Source organism: Numenius arquata, chromosome 29, assembly GCF_964106895.1.
Source record: "Numenius arquata chromosome 29, bNumArq3.hap1.1, whole genome shotgun sequence".
NCBI classification, from domain to species: domain Eukaryota; kingdom Metazoa; phylum Chordata; class Aves; order Charadriiformes; family Scolopacidae; genus Numenius; species Numenius arquata.
This window is the reverse complement of record NC_133604.1, coordinates 558,090-580,037: the sequence shown is the minus strand read 5'-3', so window position 1 is coordinate 580,037 and position 21,948 is coordinate 558,090. Positions and strand designations below refer to the sequence as shown.

The window sequence follows — 21,948 nt, the reverse complement described above, 5'->3', positions numbered from 1 at the left end:
ATCACCCAAGGAGCCCTTTGGTCCTCAGTTCTCAAACACTCCTCGTGCTCTCTGCCCATGCTGGAGCCACGTGCATTTTATCACGTTGTGTAGGATGTGTTTCCTTAGTCATAACCAGAGAAGGGACAGCCTGATCTCCAAAAAAACCTGGGGCCATGCCACATCGTGCCACAAACTTGTTTATGTTTTCTGTTCCAAGGGGAGGAAGCACCAGCTGCGCCCCAGCCCTTCCTTCGGCTGCATTTCGGTAAGGGCCACCTCACAGCAGCGACAACAGTTTTGCAACAATTTATTAGCAATGTTCAGAGAAAATACAAAATCCTATTTACAATGAAATCATAAGAACGGCCGGACAAAAGAAGCAGGGGGGGAATACAGAGCCAGGATCCGAACGATGCAGACCTTGGATAAAGGACATCCACAGGGAGGAAGAGAAGCAGCCCCGCACTTCCCCTGGGGAGATGGTCGGGGAACCCAGGAGGAACATGCCCATAGCTACATCCCACCCCTCATCCTGTGTCACTCAGCCTTGTGAGGACTTCCACCTCTCTGAGCATCTACCTCTCGCTCACTGCTTCAGTCCAAGCGCTTCCACTGGGTCTGGCATGGATGGGCTGCAAGCCACAGGGCCAGCGCAGGAGGAGGACAAGGACACATGCAAGAAGGGGAGGGCAACAAGCCATCCTCGCTCAGGTGGCCTGGAGATGGGGTGGGGACCATGCAAGCTTTTCTCACGCGGGAGCAAAAAGCCAGGAGGTACCAGCAGCTCAGGCAACGGCAAAGTTACTCCACACCAGAAGGAAAAAGAGCAAGAGATCCAGAGTGGGCTGCAGATCCGCATTCTCCTCCCCAGGTCCCAGGGTGTGCAGGGTCACTTCGGAGGAGTCCCAGTGCAGAAAGGAGGGCTGCAGAGCTCTGGTCTAGATTGTCCTCCAGAGGAGGAGTTTCAGGACTATTTCAGAGTCAGAACTCATCATGTAACTCCATATTCCCTCCTCAAAAGCTGGAAAGCAGAAGTACCTTCAGGCCTTTTGCTGTGAGCAAAAAAACAACACAACCCAACACAAGGCTACACAGCCAGTCTGCTGAGATAATTCAGAAGTGCCTGCATGGATCCAAGACAGAAAAATTCCTCTTTAAGCTCCTATTTCTTAAACTTTTAGGGTGTCTCCTATGCCATCCCCTTTCCCAATTCTGCCTGCTCGGCCATTCAAGGCCTGGGTTTCCTCTCTATGATGCACTGCAGAAATCAGCGGGTCATGAACTATGCCTTCATCACCTAATAATCTTTATTCCTTAAAAGGGGGGGTGTGGGTGGTGGTGTTTGGTTTTGGGGGACTGGGAAGGTAAGGTGGAAAGCATCAATTGTGCTCCTGTGTGATCACGGACAAGGTCAGCGCAGCCACAGAGCAGCCAGAGCGGTTTTAACTCTCTGCACAGTAACTTTCCTCTGCCCAGCTCGGGGCATGGAACACGTGCGGCGGGAGGATACAACATGTGAAGGGTAAAAGCCAGGGCAGCAGCAGAGGAGGAATGCGCGGGACAGAGCATTTTGGCATAAGCCTCTCTCTAACAGGCAGGGATTGCTAGAGGCAGCTCAGTGACGCACTTGCCCTGGCATTCCCAAAGAGATTGAAGATACGGGTTTCTATCAGCAGGAAGGATCACTTTTTAAATAAGAGCAAAAGGCCTCTTATCTCCACCTGGAGCTTTACAGTTAGAAATTAGCCAGCTAATCCCCAAACAGGGGAATGCGAGCAAGGGGAAGATGGAAAGTTACCCAAGTACTCGGAGGCATCCAGCGCCCTCGCTGACATCCCCCTTTGGGAGAGCAAAACCAGAAAACGGCCAGAGCAAGAGGCGACATTGGTGTTTGCTACAAAGCAGTGTCCATTTTGAGCAACAGGCATTCACCCTGGCCTCAGTCTCTGCCTAGTAGCCACTTAAAACCATTAATCTCAAGCAACCAAGACCATTCTGTGAAGACATCAGATCCTCATGACGGGTCACAGGAGCTCAGCTGCCCATGTCCCTCATCAGGAGGTGCCTGGCTTTGCCTGAGCTCTGAAACTCAGCCTCTTTCATCTCTTCTCTGCCAATTATCCTTGCGTGGGATCCCAGCCCTCCTGGGTGAGGAGCCACGCTTCAGGGAGAACTGACACACATGTGCCCCTTGGGTGGGGAGGTGACCCCACAGCCGGAGGTCCTGCTGTCCCACTTCAGGAAGGAAAGAAAGTACAAACTCAGCCCCACTGCCAGATGCAAAGGGTACTGAAGAATTCTTCCTGCAGGGACATTGGGGGTGTCCTCAAAGAGGCTGCACATCCTGAACAACAGGTTCCCTTGTGCCTGCAGGACCAATTGCTGGGACACCCAGACTATGTGAGCCCATGCTCTGCACTTCTAAAAGCAGGTACTATCAGGAATATACCTCTGCAGAGGCCACAAGGCTCCAAATGAACACAGGAGAGAAACAGGGGGTGCAAGGATTTCCCTAGCCTTTTCCCTTTGTTCAGCTGGTTTTCCTGGCAGGATCCCAGCAAAAATTCCCTACTCTCCTCCCCTTCACATTATTTTCCTCTTGGCAGAGCTATTCTCAGCACTTCAACATCCCATGGACTCAGACGGGCAACCCTGACAGCCTCTGGGGAAGAGAAGATCTTGGTCTCGTGCCTCCCAGTCTCTGGTCTGGTTTGATCTCAGGAGGAGTGGAGGGAGCAGAAGAGACATAACACTTAAGCCCTGCTTTGCTTTCTGGGTCACAAAGGCCTAACAGCATATATACAAGCTGCATAAGGAACCCAGGGGCTTTGCTCAGCTGATAGAATGGAGCCTGCTAGTGGGCCAGAAAGGGTGGGTTTGGTTTTGTTTGGTTGTTTTGTTGTTGTTTTTTTTTTTTTTTAAACCCTCTTTTCCTCTTCTTTTAATATTTTTAAACACTTGCATCTTGCCAGCAAAGAGAAGATACTGCCTTGCTGCGCTCACTCCTGGCTGGAGCCGAAGAATTGGAGGAAGAAGGAGAAGATGTAGATGATGTCCAGGTAGATATTGAGGGCTCCAAAGATGTATTCCTCTGGGCTCAGCGAGTACCGACGATTCCCCATCAGCATCTGGGTATCAAATGCCAGGAACTGTGAGGAAAGAGGAGGAAACCCAATGACAGTCACATGGAGATTTGGCAGAGGCAGGCAAGAAGTGCTCTAATGGCAGGAGTTCTCTCAACTGCTTTACTGTACCCAGGATAAAAAGGCAGACACTTTCTATGGGCTATAACTGAGATTTAAAAAGCTCAGAACACCACACTGAACAAGCTGCAACTTTCCTCTTCTTTCATTTCACTCTTGATAGTCAAACCCTGGGCCTGACTCTTATTCCAGGCCCGTTTCCTTCATGCTTTTTCCCCCAAGGCTCCCCCTTTGCTTCATCCATCCCAAACAGGTCCCAGGACCAGCGCTGGGGCAGTTCTCCCTGTTCCTCCTCGGCCAGTCCCTCCGACTTGTCATTCCCAGACTTCCCCCAGTTCAGAAACACCTCCCAGGTAAGAAGGTGACCTGGGACCAACATGTCATTGCAGCAGCAGCAACACAGGAACAATAAAGAACAAGAAACCCCAGATCTTGGGTGGGGGGGTCACAGCACTCACAGGAATGAACACGGGCTACGGAGGCAGGCTGGTGGCCCAGCTGCAAGAAAACTTGTGCCTTGTTGCATGACTTCCAGCTCAATACCTTCTCCCATCTCACCTTTGCTCTCTCACCAGAGCCACCTCAGTGGGGAGCTCTGCAGGGCTGGCAGGGTGTCTTTGCCATCGCCTGGGGTCAGCTGCCACCTCTGCCCTCCCCAGACATTGTCAGGCTGAACCGACAAGCCTGGCACAATCGACTCCACCAGCTGAGGTTCTGACTGAAGTTTATGGGGTAATTATAAGATGTTTAGCCTATTTGTATTTTACGGAGCAGTCTTTAATCATGAATCACAGAAGAAATACCCGAGCTCTCTTGAAATGACTTCATTATAGCTAATAAATGAAATTGCTCAACTGCTTTTATTCACAACATGCCCAATGGGCACCGCCTTGAACCCCAGGGCAGCCCTCCGCCTGACCCCCACCGAGGTAACGCCAAGCATCTTTCCGGACAACTCCCACACCGGAATGGCAAGCACGGCACTGCTGGGACTTGCTCTGGGAAGAAGCTGGCAGGAGGGACCATTGGGGAGCAGTCGAAGGAATGAACCCAGCCTTTTCAACCTTCCTTGGAGGAGCTGCCCAGCTCCAGGGCTTTTCCCGCCTGCAGCCAACCTTTCCTAATGCCCCTTAATCCCAAACCCTGGCCTCTCACTCTTTCTGTGCCTCTTCCAGCCAAATTTACACCCAACCCTGGGCCCACTCCCACTCAACTGGCCCCAACTTGACTTTCCTCACTTTTGCAGCCTCATTTCATCCCCAGGCTCCCTTTGAGCTCTGGAGTCCAGCTCCCACCGCTGTGCCAAAGCTTAATCTCTGCTTTTCCCACTCCGGGGGTGCCTTTTTGCCCCGGCCCTGTGATACTTTCTGCTGTTCACACCTAGTATTGCGCATACGGCATGGGTTTGCCGGTCTCACCATGCTCTGCACCAGCACCGTCACGTACACCAACACCTTCTTGAACAAGGCTGAGGTCACTGCTGTAATTGCTATTCATGAGCCACCTGAGGATGTGGAGCTCTCTGCAATCCTGCCACTCGCTCTTCTTCTCTCCCCCAAGCACTCTTCAAGGCTAAAAATATTTACTCCTTGCTTCTTTTTCCTGCCAGCGCATTCCCAGGCCCCACCACCAGCAACCGCTTACCATAGTGAAGATGATGGCACCAAGCAGAGCGTAGATCGCGTGGAGCCAAGGGACCTAGAGGAAGCAAATCCGTCAGCCAGTGCCTGGGAGAAAACTGGTTAATTAGGACTTGACACAGAAGGGCTTAGCTCTGGTGTGAGGGACACAAGTCAGGGAAAGTCCTCTAATAGCCCAGGCTGGACTCGCTCTGTTTCCAGCTCCGGTGCAGTCTCTGTTGTTGAGCTTTTCACGGCAATGAAGAGGTCATCGTGCCTCGGTTTCCCCTCTCACTGTGGCCTTTGTGGCTTATAAGCTCCTAGCTCAGGTCCTTGTGTTTCCAAATCACCTCCTCCAAGACAGCTGCTGTCTCTGTGGAAGTCCCTTAGCCCTGTGCTGATGGAAACACATTGCGCAGCAGCCTCAGCTGTTTATTTACCCAGGCAAGGCCGATCCCGCTGGAAGAAACACCAAATGCTTCTTGGGGCCAGACCCAGCTTTAGTTAACAAGCGTAACTTCAACGTGTTCATCTGCTGGAGTCACAGGAGGAAATTCACTGGAATTAAGCCCAAACCTCGACCCCTGCCTAGCGGCACGCAGCGCCAATGGAGGAGCTGCCTGTGTTCCAGGAGAAGGTGCCCACATGGGGAGCTGATTCAGCCCGGAGATCGCAGCCTGCCTCCCCAGAGAGACAAGCTCATTACCAGCCGCCTCGAGCCACGCTTATCTTGACAAGCTGCAAGATAAAAGAGCAGTTGTCTCAACAGTTTAACGGCAGTGGCTTGGCACTACAAGCTGCTTCACCCTCAGGTTTTGCAGGAGGGAGAGATGGATCTCCAGCCGAGGCAACCAAAAAAAACCAAGCTCCTGGTTTAGGAGCATTCGTCCATCAGACCAACTCCAGGGCTAGTACCAGCGGGGGCATCTCCTGCAGGTCTGGCCAGTAAAGCATGACTCAGGTTACCAGAGGAGCCCAAGAAGACATGAAGGGTTTGGAGGTCACTTAAAGGCTACCCTGATCAAAGCCGGGTGCCTCCATCTCCAGGCAGGCTCTCAGGGTGATTAATGGTGGCTGCGTGGCCCCACACACCTTCCCTCTTTCATCAGCAGCTCCCGGGGTCTGTCAGGCTCTCGCTTGAAAGACAGCTCACCTAATGACACACTCTTGGATGGAGACCAGACACTTGGTGCTGCCATGCCAAACCCTTGATCAGGTGTGGCCACAAACCGCTCCAAGGTTCCAGCCAGGCACAGCCAACGCCAGCTGGGACCTGGGAGGCCAAAGGAAGCGGCTGGACCCAAGCAAGAGGGGCTGGCAGCGGCTGGAGGAGCCATAAGGTGGTCACTCATCATCAGGACCTGTCCCCTGGCGTCTGAATCACCCTCCAGAGGGGCTTATTTCTGAGAAATTTGAGACCCAAGAATTAAACGCTGCAGGACGGTGCCCGGTGTCGGGGTGAATGCAGCCAGGTCTGGCCAGACAGGCAGCCCACTTGTCCAGAGTCCAAGTCCTGCCCTGGATCTGGGGCAAGAGCCCTGTTTCATGCGGGGCAACCCAGCGCTTTAACGTGCTCTCTGCCCTGGTTTTACTGGAGGGGAAACTGAGGCACGAGCAGGAGCTGTGACCTGCCGTGGGGTCACTACACAGCTCCAGGAACAGAGGCAAAACTTCCTCAAGCCCCAGGCCACCGCCGTCCTACACCCTGATATCTGATTGTCCAGCCACCAGGCAACAGCCACCTGGTCTCGCCTGTTCTTTCTGCTGGTGTTTCTGCACGTTTTTGGGTTGGGCCACCACTGGGACACACAGCTGCCAGCCTCACACCGGGACTGGTGGCACTGGGCGAGGAAGGAGGGGTGCGGGTGGTTACTCACTTGGCCGTAGGGCAGTATGACAGCCAGGATGATGCCACCAAAGAAGAGAACCATGAGCATCACGAAGAGGACGCCCTGGCAGGAGGTGAAGTCAAACTGTGGAGATGGAGAACATCGCGTTACCAGCGCGGAGTGCTGGAGCAGGAGGCAGGGAGGGAAGCCCAACCTCCCCGTGCCCACCACGAGGGACCCCCCAGCAGCACACCCACCTTGCTGTCACACGGCAATTGCTTCAGCTGCACCTTGGGTCCTACAGCCCAACACCCACTGGTACAGCACACAGAGCCAAACACTTACCCTACCCCTTTATTGCCACAGGCAAGAACTCGGTACCCATCACACACCTGAGATCCTAAAGCTCATCCCACACATTTGTGCCACTGCCCTTCTGCACCCCACAGCATAATCCTACAAAAAAATTATAGCAGCCTATAAGGGGGCCTACAGGAGAGATGGAGGGTGGACTCTTGATCAGGGCTGGTGTGGGGGGAGGTTCCCCTCTGGGGAGACCCCCCTGCCCCAGTGCTTCCTCCAGCTCTGGGGCCACCAACACCAGAAGGACACGGATCTGTTGGAGCGGGGCCAGAGGAGGCCCCGGAGATGCTGGGAGGGCTGGAGCCCCTCTGCTGGGAGGGGGGGCTGAGAGAGTTGGGGGGGTTCAGCCTGGAGAAGAGAAGGCTCCAGGGAGACCTTGGAGCCCCTTCCAGTCCCTAAAGGGGCTCCAGGAAAGCTGGGGGGGACTCTGGATCAGGGAGGGGAGCGATGGGACGAGGGGGAAGGGTTTGACACTGAAAGAGGGGAGATTGAGCTGAGATCTGGGGAAGAACTTCTTTGGTGTGAGGGTGGTGAGAGCCTGGCCCAGGTTGCCCAGAGAAGCTGTGGCTGCCCCATCCCTGGAGGGGTTCAAGGCCAGGTTGGAGGGGGCTTTGGGCAACCTGTTCTGGTGGGAGGTGTCCCTGCCCAGGGCAGGGGGGTGGAATGAGATGGTCTTTAAGGTCCCTTCCAACTCTAGCTATTCTATGATTCTATGAAAAAAACCCACCCCGCCCCTGTACATTAGCATCTTCCAGCCTCATCTATACCCTGACACATCCCTCACCCCAGCAGCTGCCCTAATCTTCCTGTAACCTCCCCTTTACATCCCAGCAGGTTGCTGCTGCCTCCAGAGCCCTACAGACCTGCCCCTTCACACCTCACCCCCACCCTGGAGCTGCCTGTCCCTGTGCCCTGCCCGTGGAGATGCTTCTCCCGGAGGGACTGGCCAGCACAAGCTCACCTTGCTCTGGAAGCTGAAGATGGTGACAGACAGACACACCAGGGCCGTGATCCCCAGACACAGAAGGACCGACTTGGTATCGTAGTAACTGCAAAATTCACAGCAAAACCACTTTTTTCAGTGTTTCCCACAGGGACAGGCAGAAGCTTAGCAGAGCTGTACAGGGAAAGCATTTCCTGGGGGCACAAATGGCATTGAAATTATCAATCCTGCCCCCTCCCCCCCCCATGATGAAAAAACGGAGGATAGAAAACACTAAAATAAGATAAGATGGGTTTTCCTCCTGCTTTAAATAGAAGAGGGTAGGCCTGAGGGCAGGTCTATGCCTCCTGGGAACTCGAGAGCAGCAAAGATAGGGGCTTGCTATAAAAATCTCTCTCTCCCTGGACAGATGGAGAAAGAGGAGGATTCAAACTGGGAGGTAATAAAAATAGAACGGCAAATGTCGTTGCAGCACAAGGAGAAATCAGAAAGCCGTAGCCACTGGTTATACTAATGATGGGCTCGTAACAGGGATTGGAGTCTTGGAAAACTGGAGGGAAGGAGGGATTTGAAGAGGGAGAGAGACTGCAGGCTTCGGCTGCAATTCAGTCTGGCTGCTGATTTTAATTGCAGCACCAGGCTCAGCCCTAAGAAAAGCCAGTCCCCGCTCTCCCCTTCGGATTGATTTGAGAGTGATATCACGGGTATTTTCCCCGAGTTGCTGAAGCCACTACTTTCTTTGTCCCAATCAACACCCACTGGCTCATCTGCCTCATCACCAGGGCCCCACGTGAACCGGAGCTGATCTTGTGAACAGACGGGAACAGTAGAAACACAAGCAAAAGGGAGGAGGCTGTAGACCGCAAAAAACCCACGAAACTGCTGGAAAAAAACCTCCTTGTCTCGCTCCAGCCCCATCTACTGGAGTGCTGCTCAGTGGAAAAGGTGAGATCCCAGCATGTGGCAGTCCCCTATAGCCCGTGGCCTTGTCCCTGCCCCTCCAGGAGCCAGGAACTACACTGTGCCATCCCAGCTGGGACAAAGATGGGGGTTTCACCGTAGGTCTCAGAGAGTTTCTTTAAAAAGTGTTTTTAAAAGGGAAGGCCAGGGTTTGTGTGGCTGCTGGAACAGCTCCAAAGAGATCAGGTGGCCCATATATTGCAGAAGGCAGCAAGGGTTGTTTTTTTTTTTTTTGCCAGAAGAGACGGGACAGAGGAGCAGAAAACCTCCAGAGTCCACGTGCTCAACCTACCTGGAGAGCATCCCAGTGAGATAAGCCATGGAGAGCGTCTGGGAGGGGAAGAGAACCACATTACTCCCGCATTCATGTCCCAGGGGAGACACACAGCACATAAAGCATTTCAATTACAGCGATGATGACGAGGGCAGTGAAGCATCTCAAACGGATGCTCAAGAGAAGCAATTTTTACATAGTTTCTAATCCTCCAGTGATTAATATCCACAGGGCAGGTTAAAGTGAGGGCAGGCCACCACCCTGAGAGCAGTCCCACCTTCTCCATCCCTCTACCCCTCGTTGCACAGGACCCTAACCCCAGCTCCTACCACCCTCTGCAGGTTTTATAGTTGGGTTTTTTTTTCTTCTTTTTAAAAACAGAGGCTCCCTTCTTTCCTGCTTATCACCTTTTAGTTCAATTACAGCTCCTCAGCCCAGACACGGGGCGATTAGAGGATGAAATTCCTGCCTGGAGCCACTCTGAAACCCCCGCTGGCTGCAGGGGCAGGGCAGATGTTGTCCAGATGTGCTACTTACAAAGATGCTCAGCAGGATCAGGTTCCATGGGAAATACCTCCTGCAAGTGAAGAGAGAGGGGCTGGGTCAGCCCTGCCGTGCGGGGGGATTCTGCAGCGCTGCACAACAGGTCGCCTCAGACTGTGCCGTACAATCGCAGCACACAGCAGGGGGGGTACCAGGGGACAGTCACCCTCCTGGGACTGGAATTTGGGGTGCTCCACGGCCAAAAGAGCAGTCGTCCCCCATGATATTCCAGAAGAGCAGCTAGCATCGCCCTGCTCCACTGGGATCCAAGACAACTCTCCTCAGCAGTATTTAATATTGAGAATTTGGAGCTACCCAGCGATGCGATTTTTTTTGCTGCAACACATTTTGCTTTCCAGCTGCAATTTGACCTCAGCTTTTAACGCTGTGGTGCTGCAACCCACAACTGCGTCAGGCCTGAAAAATACAGCTGCCACCTTGGTCCCTACATCACGGTGTCAGCATGACCCCATCCCACCTCCACCGCTTTGTTGGCCGTGCTTGAAACGAGGGGAAAACCCTTCACCCTCCACTTCACAGGGCTGTTTCAAATCCAAAAAGAAAATATTTTACCTGGGTCCAGAGCAGCAAGCAAGAATCAAGTAGGTCACAAAGAAAACAGCACTGCAAAGGAGAGAAAAAAACCAGTTTAGGGAGGAAAAGCTGAGCATTATCATAGAATCATCTAGGTTGGAAAAGACCCTTGGGATCATCGAGTCCAACCATCTACCCTACTCTACAAAGTTCTTCCCTACACCATATCCCCCAACACCACATCTAAGCGACTCTTAAACTCATCCAGGGATGGTGCCTCGACCCCCTCCCTGGGCAGCCCGTTCCAGTGTCTGATCACTCTTCCTGTGAAGAATTCCTTCCTAATGCCCAGTCTAAACCCACCCTGGTGCAGCTTGAAGCCATTCCCTCTTGTTCTATCGCTATTTGCTTGTGAGAAGAGACCAGCACCAACCTCTCTACAATGTCCTTTCAAGTAGTTATAGGGAGTGATGATGTCACCCCTCGGTCTCCTCTTCCTCAAACTAAACAGTCCTGGCTCCCTCAAACAATTATGTGTTGATGCTGATATGTGTGCTCTGCTGTTTCCAGTGCCAGCACCGTGCCAGAAGTTGAGGCTGGTGGGAAGCACGGCCGTAACCACCTCTCCCTGAAGCATATTTCTGCCCCCAGCTGCCTACTTTGCTTGTGCCAGTCCGAGGTGGGAGAGCACAACCAGCCCCGAAAACCCTGAAGAGGGGTTTTAGAGCAGAGCAAGGGGAGCATTTGGGTCCAGGGGAGATGGAGAACCCAGAGGTGTTTGTTGTGGACACCTCCTCAGTGCGTGAATCGCTCAGAGGTGGCCAGACCCTGCCCTTCGTCTCCAGGCACTTCCCAGCTCGGTGGGATCAAGGCATCCTGCTGGGATTGCAGCAGCACTTACACCAGGATTCACAAAAGTGACTGCCTGAGGCCAGAGGGAAGGTCTGGGCCAGAGAAGGGAACTGGTCCCACGTTACTGCACCGACGCTCGAGGAAGAGTTCAACAGCAGAAGGATCCTCTGAGGTCGCTGAAGCAGACCCGAGCCTAACACGCTGTTGCACAAGCCATCCCCAGATGACAGGAGGGTTATTTATCTTCCATGACTTGACCCTTCAGCCAAGCTAAAAGAATCCAGCAGCTGAGGGACGGTCTCCCCCTGCTCCGGCTGTCACAGAGCCGGGTGTTTTTCCACAGCACTGATGGGTTACGACCCAGCAGGAACCTGCTCACTTGCTTTCACCCAACGCCTGGCGGGGGGGAAAGCAGGTTCCAAGCGTGCCGATGGCTGCACGATAGCCACTCGCCTTAGGACTAATAAATGAACATGACGGCAAAACCCACGGGGGCCATGATAAAGGCACCAGAGATAAACCTGAGCGTTGCTCTCCCACGGGGAAACCAGGAAAGCTGGAGTGGACACGGCTGAGTGGATGGAAAGAAAGGGTGTGGGGATAACAAAGTGAGCCACTGCAGTTGTCCCTCTCCTTCGCATCCCTTCTCACATCTGCTCTTCCTTGATTCCCTCTGAGCCATCACCCCAGCAGTGGGAAAACACCCCAGGGCACCCACTTCTTTACAGAGACGTAGAAAGGGTTGGGGTCTCAGAGTATGAAAGATCAGACCCAGGTCAAGACAAGGACTTGGAGACCCTGGAGTGGAGGGGACAGACAAAATTCAAGCCCCTTCAGTACAGAGCCTACCCCCAGCTGGCCCAAGATGGGTTTGCTCCTGCTGAAGGATATAAATTCTAACTCTACTCTGCCCTGGTGAGGCCCCACCTGGAGCACTGGGACCAGTTCTGGGCTCCCCAGTGCCAGAAGGACAGGGAACTGCTGGAGAGGGTCCAGCAGAGGGCTACAAAGATGAGGGGCCTGGAGCATCTCTCTTAGGAGGAAAGGCTGAGGGACTTGGGGCTTTTGAGTCTGCAGAAGAGAAGACTGAGGGAGGATCTGATCAACGCCTAGAAATACTTAAAGGGGGGGGGTCAGGAGGATGGGGCCAGTCTTTTTCCAGTGGTGCCCAGTGACAGGACAAGAGGAAATGGGCACAGACTTGAACGTAAGAAGTTCCATCTCAACATGAGGAGGAACTTCTTCACTTTGAGGGTGGCAGAGCCCTGGGAGAGGCTGCCCAGAGAGGTGGTGGGGTCTCCTTCTCTGGAGACATTCCAAACCCACCTGGACACATTCCTGTGCAACCTGTTCTGGGTGGACCTGCTTTGGCAGGGGGTTGGGGTAGATGATCTCCAGAAGTCCCTTCCAACCCCATATCATTCTGGGATTCTGTGTCCAGTAAGCGACAGGTGATGAACCCAAAGGTCAAAGCATGGACCTGAGCAGAGCTTGGTCTTCTCTCCCTCCAAGGCAACGCTGCTTCTCCAGTCTACCAACCGGCTGAGGAGCAGCACATTATTTTCCTCTGAGGTCAAAGAGACAGGCTGATGCCAGTTCCCTTCTATTACTGCTATTTTGGGTCTTTGTTTGTTTTTTTTATTTATTTTTTTTTTAGTTATATAAGCTGGTGTCTCATCTCCGGGCCTGGACACATTTCATGATTTGGGTGTGAACTAATTAAAGCCAAGTTCACAGAGCCTTGTTCACGGACAATCGCATCGCGCGCTCTGCCTGCTTAATTAGCAGCACTAACACAAGCGGCATCCAGGAAACCAGCACAACTGCAAATAAACCAGCGCATGGAAGCGCAGCCTGCGCTGCCTCCGAGCTGACCTTTCGGACCAGGCTTGGCTCACGAACGCCAGCCCAAATTCCAGGCACCGAGAGCAGCTCCGTGATGAAGATACAGCCCCACAAACACCCTCATCCCTCCAAATGCGTTCCCTCTCCCCTTAACGTTCCCCTCCCTCCTTCATCTGCTGCAGATCAAGGCATGTGATGTAGCCCCAGGAAATCTCCCTGCTTTCAATGGGACAAACCCAAAATGAAGCCTCTAAGGTACCCCAGGCACCTTTCAGGTCTCACATCTGGGTTGCTGCACTGTTTTCCTGGAAGGTCCCCCGTTTTACCTGGTTTTTCCCTGCAAGGAATACTCCTGTATTTACTTTGAGCCTGTTCTGTAGAGCAGGCAAGCCCTCTTTTTGGAAATATTTGGAGGTATCCAGTATATCTCCTGTCTTGGACTCATTTAGATGAGACTCTTCTATCTTCTCACCTCAGAGTTATCCATGAATTTCCCCAGCTCCCCCCTGCACACGTATTGGAGAAATTCTTCACAATGCAAGATTGAACAGTGTTTGGAAAGTGTCTCCACGTCACCACAGCCACATCCAGAGCTGTTTGGAGCACACATGGCTACAGGAGAAGACAGGGATACTCACTAGGAAGCCCAATACCAGGCAGAGTGCGTCTGAATGTATCCCTTGACCGGCTCGCTGCAAGACAGAGAAAAGGGATGCTGAGCAGAAAAGCGTAAAAAAAAATAAAATAATCCAATCACTTCACAGGCTGCCGCTAAATTAAACACCCGGGGTGATGCAGCACGGGGTACGTGGAAAAAAAAACACGGCCGAACCTACCCAGACTGACCAACTGGAAAGAAATTCAACCTGTCAAGTGGGAAAGCCGGCCCCGCTGTTATCAATTACACAGCCAGGCCTGCCCCGGGAACGGCCGCTGCCTTCCCCGAGAAGTGATTAAAGAGCTGGAATCCTCAGCCTGACGGTGATTCATTATTTATTCTGGAGGCAAGACGAGCCGCACATGCCCAAAATGCTCGGTCACCCAAGGCAGAGGCAGAGAGCACGGGGTATCTGCTTCTGCCGGGGGGCGGGGGGGGGGGGGGTAACCCAGTCCCTGGCGCCCAGCCCGGCCGGCATCCGATGCCCTTGATAACTCCCAAGGGAAAAATACAGCAGTTCATACTCAAGGGTGAGCAGCCCAGACCTCTTGGCTGGGGATGGCACCCCGAAGGGACCGTGCCCCATCCAGAGGATGTGCGGGAAAGGAGCAGGAGTGCCGAGGGACCTCTCAGGGTTCCCTCGGTTTTGTTTTTCTATTGGAGCACTTGGGGGGAAAAAAAAAAATTCAGGTGCCTACATAACAGACACCTCCCCAAGTAACAGGTAATTGAGGGGCAGGTCATACACAGGACAAAGCAAGCATTACTGCTACAGGAGAGACCTACCAGAAGGTGAAGAAAGCCACAATAACGACAGTGACCAAGAGCTGGACCATCAGGATGGCATAAACCTGCAACGAGAGGCAGCCCGTGGGTGATCCGCAGCATCTCTGCTTCCCACCCAGCCCAGGGAGGCCACCAAACCATCACAGCCAGGTCCCTCCAAGGGCTCAGAGTGGTCTCCTGCCTTCACAGGGGAGGGCAGAGCCTGGAGAGACTTGTCCCTTACCTTCCTGATGAACACTCTGCGCACATTCCTGTCATCCCAGCTGAAGGTCGTGAGCATCTCCGTGTCCCCTGGGTACCCGCCACTGCCATAGCTGGGGCTGGTGCCTGAAGCAGAAGCCAGACAGATCAGGTCCCATCACCCAGTTCCCTCCCCAGCTCCAATAGTCTCATCCCAGTGACTGACTGGAGCTCAGGAGCCCCGAATTCCAAGGTTTTCTTGTTGCGCTTGCTGGGTCACACCCTGCTCCCTTCCCACTCCTGCATCTTACTGGGACCATCTCCGAGAACAGAGCGGGGAAACCACTCCTGCAAACTCCAGCACACCAAGGACACCAGGGCTAATTCCCGTCCGTGGTAACACCGTATTTTTTTAATGGCAATTAGAGGGCTCGTATCATACCCTTGCTCACCTTTCACTGAATGTTAAAGCGTCCCCCAGAGGAGCCGTGACTCAGCTCCTCAGTCATCCCCATCGGGGCTCTGGTGCAGGATTCCCTCTCTGCTCTCTAATTGCCTGGGTTTAATCTGTCTCTGCATCGCCTCTGATGTCAACCCTGTGCCCTCTCCCAACGTGAGCACCTCGTTACAGCCGGCTTTTCCACCTGGTCCATCCCCGAATCCCATTTCCATGCAGGGAATCGGGGAACAGCTCAGCAACAAACCTAAACGAGGGGGAACCAACCCCAAAGCTGCCACAGAGTAATGTTCCCTAAAAATCCATCCCGCCATGAGCCAGCCCTGCTGGGCTGTAATACAGGCTCTTGCTGCTGGAGTTCCCCTGCAGATGGGCCAGGAGGAAAGGCTGGACCATAAACCATCAGGTTTCCTTGCAGATGGAAGGGAGGAGGGGGGAAACATCGGAAAACCCCTGCACCGACAGCCAGGGATGGAGGCAGGAGCGGAGATATCACAGGGCAGGGGCTGCAGGGAGAAACCCAAAGCAGCAGCTTCTCCCCACCAAGATCGGCCGCACAAATTAGATATAGAATCAGCCCCCTCCATCTCCTGAGCCTCATAAAATAAATACTGAAACCTCTGTTGTCTTAGTGCGTCATCGCCCTGTGCCATTCACTTCTCTTGCCAATATCCCCTCCCGTGTTACTGACAGTCCCCCCGCCTGGGTTTCCTACAGAAGGAAGGCTCATGCGATTACACCAGCTACACATTCATGTCCCTGCCTGTCTGACAGATGCCTCCCCTCCTTCCCAAATCTTTTCAGCTCTGCGATACTCGGATCCTCCAGGCAGATGGAGGAAAGGCTCTCCCAACACAGAGGAGAGGCTGCAGGCACCAGGGAAGCCAAACTCGAGGCCCTGCTCCTGGATTTCTTCTGGTTTACTGGTCAAAGGCTGTTTGCTCTTATTGCAGGAGCCTCCATCCTAAAGGTGCCCTGGCAGGAAATAAATCCCTTTTGCTCTTCTTGTGCCTTCTCCTGCGCCCCAGTGGAGGTGAAACTCCTGCAGCGCATCCTCCCCGCGTTTCTGCGAGATCCGTCATCGCCCACGCGGGGCCGAGAGCACCCGAGCCCCATGTCCCCAGGGACACTTCACTGCCTCCTGCGTCAAAGCAGTCGAGGCATCTAAACATCGAATTAGGCACCTAAATGCCTCGGAGGAACGGAGGGGGTTTCCTCCCTCCCTGGCTCGTGTGTCCCCAGCATCCGTCACCTCCCACCCATGGCCACGTCTGAGGCAGCAAGACAACGTGTCCCGAGATCATTACTGAAGAAAACAACCCAAAAACCACATCACTTCTTTCCAGCTACTTCCAGCCTCATATAAGCTGTTAGATACAGCCCCATGGCGTGCGGCTGGGACAGGAGCCACCGCTTGCAGCGTGGCCGAGGGCAGGGAAAGGGGAGAAGCACGTGAAATCAGAGGAAAAGACCAGCAGGGATCAGGACACAGCTGCAGAGAGGAAAATCCTGCGAGGCTTGTCAGGGAGGGGACAAGAGATGACACATCACCTAAACAAGTCCTCCGGGAAACCCAAAATACCCGCATCCTGACCTATTTGGGCTTTGCCCATCCTAATTCATCATGACAGTGGAGAGACCCAGATGGTTGTCACAGCAAGCTGGGAGGTTATTTATCCCCTCTGTTTCTGACCCCCGGAGGCAAACAAGAATGGGAAAAGTCTGCGGAACCACTGGGGTGTGAAGCAACACACATCTCAGAGGGGTTTAGTTTGCTCATTCCCCTTCCCTAAACATCTCCATCCCTGCAGCTGCGCCCATCCTGGATGGAACAGGCGACCAGCAAAGCACAGCAGAGGAAGGGGATTGAGCAGAGAGAGAGGTCTCAGGAGCCATTAAAACCAGTCTCTCCAGTGCTCTCTCCAGTTCGACACTGATGGAGCACTTGGCCACCCCAGCAGACTCGCTTGCCGGCCACTGCGCCCGTCCCAGGTCGCCATTACCCAGCCGTTCCCCTGCATCGGGCACAGTCGAGCCTTTGTCCCCTTGTCACGACCAAGCAGAAGCCACACGTGGCACCCGGGGAAGAAAAGCTGTTTGTTTGCCGAGGATTTGGCCACACAGACGGATGCTGGAACAATTCAGCCTTCAAGTCCAGCTGCGTTTTAGCCTCCGCTGGCTCCAAACACGGGCTCGTAGCAGCCAGACCTCACTGATGCCCCGACACTGATTTTGCCAGTTCAGCGGCTTCTTTGAAAGCTGGAGTTGAGCAGGAGCTGGAGGGGGGGCTGGTGCCTGCAGAGCTGGGATTGTGGCACCGGGACCCTCCCCAGCCCCAGGAGGTGGCATTGCCCAGTGCAGCAAGCTGGGAGAGGGGATATTTTTTTTTTTCCCCATCCCAGTACTGGGAAGGGGAGCAGGGACAGAACACTGGAGTTTAGTCCCACCTCAGCGTGGTCTAGTGGTTGGGTGAAGTGTTTTTTACATATAGAGACTTCTATGGCTTGTAGCTACGGCTCTGGGGTGAGCTCCACCATGGACCAAACTGGGCACCACATCCCTGGTTCCCCTCTTCTCACCAAGCCTGGAGGGGGAATCTCCGCACCCCTCTCTCCCCTCTGCCAGGGGCTCACCCTGGCTACAGCCACAGAAGGACTTACTGGGGTCGACGTAAGCCCAGCTGGGGTGGAGCGGCACCGATGGGGGAGCAGGGTAAGCCCCAGCCTTCATCCCTTCTCCCGCTGTCGCCTCCTCATAGGTCGGAGGAGCTGGTGGAGCCGTGGCATTGTCCTTCTTCTCCCCTTGCCCCTCGGAGTTGGGGGGTTTGTTGTTCACAGAGAGCTGCACAAAGGGCGGGGAGGAAAAGAGAGATTAGACTATAAAACCAGCACAGGAACTGCCCCACAACGGGAACCCGACAGGGCACACACACCGGAGGTCCCTCTGTTGGGTCCCAGGAACTGGAAAGACCCCCAGTAACTCCTGTGAGCTGGCAACGGACCCAGACCTGCTCCCCCAGGAAGGAGCATCCTCCGATGTGACTGAGGGGAGAGATGGGGAAAAAAACTGCCACGATAAAGGGGATGAAAAATTGTAGGCAACCAGGTCTGAGGAGACACAGCCTTGGCCCAGGGTCCTCCATGGTGCCTCAAGCTCATACGTAACGCTGGAAAGCATCCAAATAATTATCCGCTTTTCAGCCTACTTCTTTCTAAATTTCCCCTTAAAGAGCTTTCAGTTACTGGGCAGAAAACCCTGAACTCCTTTATTTCCACTTGCACCCACGTTTGGGGGGGGTTTCTGCTAGCCCCCAGGAAGAGCTCTGGTTTGGCCCTCCAATATTTCCTTCTCGCTCGTTCCTCTCTGCCCATGCAGAGGCTCAGCCTTCCTGCTTCCCAGAATTTGAAGGGGCAGATAAGGGACTTGGGATCCCACCTCTTCCGACTATTGCAATCCCAGCAAAGAGCCAGCCTTAGGCCACCTGAGAACTTCCTTCTCCTTGGGAACATTATCCATTTCACCTTCTAGATCTTTGTCATCCCGGGATAAGTCACGAGCCTGGTGGCCTGCCCTCGCTGCCAAAGAGGGGGGGGTGGGGGGGAAGGAGGGCAGCTCAGCATCAGGGAGAGCATCCCCACGGATCACAGGGATGCGGGGCTGGAACCACAAGGGGTCCAAAATGAAGCGGACAGACTCACAGCACTGCAACAGACCCTGCAAAAAGGTCTTAAATTAAAGGTGGAACAGGCCCATGCAGCAGGAGCAGACGCAGCTGCATCGGGATAACTGTGCCACCTCCTCTGCCAGCTCATGGGGACTGTCCCCTCCCTGTCCTCCATACCCTGCCCTTGGGTACAGGGTGGCCAATGTCACACAAGACCCCTAGAGATACCCAAGGAGGGACGATGCTGCCTGCATCCAGGCAGCCTCCAGCATCGTTGTCATGGCAATGGTGCACCGTGCTGGCAGAGGATGCATTTAACCCCCCCTTCCTGGTCTCTGAGTATTGGAGAACCCCCAAAATCCAGAGCTCCCTGGAGCAGGAAGGGGGTGCTCAGGGGGGGTGCCCAGCACTGGCTGCTGGGAGGGCACAAGCCCCCCCCCATTGAGCTCCCTGACACCTGGGATGGGAGGAGGGAAGGGCCAGAGGTCCAACAGCAGGGCTGAGCTCCGCATCCAGCACAAACGGCCCCCAGCCCCGTAACGACACAGCCCCCCATCCCCTTCCTCTGCTGGAAACACCCCCATCGCAGGGGCCGTGCGTGGGTACCCAGCTCCCCCCATCCACGGGGATTGTTTTGTTCCTTAAATCCCCTTCCTTTCAACCCATTTCACACTCCCCCACCCCAAACATGCAATAGTTATGCAAGCAAGACAACTCATCATCCCAGCGCTGGCCTCCCACCTACCTTCCCCTGGGTCATGGCTCCTCGCTAGGGATGCTGCCGGACCCTGCCAGCAGCGGTGGGAGGGCGAGGGCCGAGGATGAGCACGAACCCCCTCACCGGGTCCCGTCCACCCCCTCTCCCGGGGTGTTTCAGGGCTGGCGGCAACGGCTACAGCCTCCGCAGCCTGCGCTGATGCCTTCACCTTCTAGCAACATCCACGGAGACACCACGGGCGCTGGAGGGAGGACCGTACCATTCCCAGCCTGCAGCACAGGGGGAAGCCGGGAAAAAAACAGCTAAAAACAGAGGCGAGCAGCCAGCAGCAGCGATGGGGAGGATGCAGGGATGCAGCCGTGGGGAGGATGCAGGGACGCGGCAGCGGCAGGGTCCCACGGGGTGGGGAAACGGCCGCCCCAGAGATGCTGAGGTTGCAAAGGGGATGGAGACGGGAGGGATGAAGGATGCTTTGCTGCAGCATCTCTCTGCCACCAGTGGTCAGGGAGCAGTAGCTTCTACGGGCCCTGCGGAGGGCTATCGTGGGGGGCTGGAGGCTCCGCTGGGGCAGAGGGGGAGGCCTGAGCCAAGCTCCCTACGTGAAGAGCAGGAGAGAGGAATCACACACAGCCCCGGCTCCCATCCTGACCCTTCCCAGCTTTGCATGGAGGGGGGGATAGAGGGGTTAAGGTTCGTTTGCCCCATGTACATTGAGCCATAGAGTCCCAGCTGGGGGACACGAGGAGGGTTCGGAGGTGTCCCAGGGCAGCCAGCAGACTGTGACCACCACGCAGCCCCCATCCCCAAAGCAATATTATTAATTCAAGCACACGGAGGAGGGGGCTGAATGGGGAGTCCAGCTCCCAGCCCCGAGCACGTCCAAGGGAAGGGGCACAAAGAGAATGAGGTTTTACCCCCCCGTGACAGGGTCTGGGCGGGGGGGACGGAATTACAGTCTGCAGAGCACGGTGAGGTGAAGACATCTCCTCTTACCGCCCAGCCAGAGGCAGGAGATGGGCGGGGGGGAAGAAATTGTTCCTTTACATAGTGAGGTGCTTCACACGGGCAGAAAATTTGTCCAGGACAGAGGAAGAAGACAGACAGGACAAACACAACACAAACACAACACACCCCCACTTAACACGTGGAGAGACGGACTCGTGGTGAGGGAGAGATGTCCTGCACTGTGTTCCCCGCAGCGACAGTGGTTTCGGGCCGTACTGGGACCACTCTCAGGCTGGGATCTCTGCCCCTTCATTCCAGCCCTCCACATCCTCCCTCTGGTCCTTCCCCGGCCCCTTCAATTCTCATTCATCGCTTGCCGTGCCATCGGCACGCATCGCGCCTCAAATTAGTTTACCGAGTGTAGAATACAGGTACAAAAAACGAACTAGTTCATCGCCTTACGCTGCCATGAGAAAAAAAAAAAAAAAAAAAGCCCCTGCCACATTTCAGGCTCCCTAAAAGTCCTAGAGAAGGTGGCAAACAGACTGTCTTCAAGGAAAGGAGGTTGAAAAACCCATCCCCATTCGCGGTTTTGGCGGAGAAGCCGGCAAAGGAAGGGTTAAAGGGAAAGCATGAGCTGGAAATGAAAGAATGCAGCCAAGCAATGTACAGCTGGCATCCACACAGACCTAGCCCGAGCTATTCAATTGGAAAGAGAGGCGATTACCACAAGGACTGCAAAAACTTGTCAGGATTATTCAGAATCAATTAAGTGCCTGTTAACCACAAGCTCCTCAAGGGCTTTCATTCTCCTCGAGGTTGAGCAGAGGCGTAAAACTGGGCAGGTCCCGAGCCAGGGAGGGAAACTCAACCCAGCAGGTGGGGTTCTCGCTGCCACCGAGCACAAGGAAACCAAATCCCTTGATGCCCTTCAAGCAGGGGATGAGTCCAGGGGTCAAGAGCCTGGGAACAGAAACTCCAGGTGATGCCCGGCATCAGCATCATGGCGAGAAAGGAGACACCCATTTTCTTAACCAGCCCCAGAGGGAGACTCATCCCAGCTGCAGTCCCTGGCCAAGCCAGATTCCTTGGTGGGATAATGTGGGACCCTCCCCCTCCATGCTCCATCCCAAGGCTGAAGATGCTTCAAAGAGTTAAAAGACTGGGTCTGGAAGAGGAAAAAAACCCTCAGCAGAGAAAGGCAGATGGCATTGCCTACCACAACAGCCTCTCCTTAAATAAAAAGCAGCAGGGATGAGACAGCAAACCCCTCCACCACCCTGGTGTCTGGAAGACCCATTCCCACCCTCTGAGCTCCCAGAGGGTCTTCCCTCACCTCCCAGCCCCAAAACACATCCAGCACTAACAGCAAACCTTTTCAGAGGGCTCTGAGAAACCTTTGTGTCTTTCCACAGCCAGGAAAATGAGGTGGGAGAGCCCATGGGCTGCAAGGCTTGAAGGGAGTCTCATTATGCCATGGAGAAGACAAGGCTGACTCTGCCTAATGATAGCAATGAACAGGGACCAGCCTTCTCCACCAAAAAAAGCTGCTCCAAGCCCCGTTCTTTGCTTTGCTGTTTGAGCTGGAAGCTC

General features: G+C 54.4%; 1 protein-coding gene across 1 annotated transcript; it reads right to left on the bottom strand.

Moving 5' to 3' along the window:
• Positions 1–2,981: 2,981 nt before the first annotated feature.
• On the bottom strand, positions 2,982–19,452 carry FAIM2 (Fas apoptotic inhibitory molecule 2). Its single transcript, XM_074164899.1, has 12 exons — positions 19,438–19,452; positions 17,689–17,869; positions 14,615–14,718; positions 14,392–14,456; positions 13,586–13,639; positions 10,290–10,340; positions 9,711–9,750; positions 9,192–9,229; positions 7,958–8,045; positions 6,682–6,777; positions 4,830–4,883; positions 2,982–3,131 (listed from the first exon to the last, which is right to left on the bottom strand). The coding sequence occupies exons 1-12, from the start codon at positions 19,450–19,452 to the stop codon at positions 2,982–2,984; spliced, it is 936 nt and encodes a 311-aa protein (XP_074021000.1).
• Positions 19,453–21,948: the final 2,496 nt, after the last annotated feature.

What these genes read in the sequence shown, in the direction of transcription:
- FAIM2 (XM_074164899.1), bottom strand. An exon ending in TGATCCTGCTGAGCATCTTT is followed by an intron (nt 9,230 to 9,710) that starts GTAAGTAGCACA and finishes TTCCCCTCCCAG; the next exon opens with ACGCTCTCCATGGCTTATCT. An exon ending in CTCACTGGGATGCTCTCCAG is followed by an intron (nt 8,046 to 9,191) that starts GTAGGTTGAGCA and finishes TGAATTTTGCAG; the next exon opens with TTACTACGATACCAAGTCGG.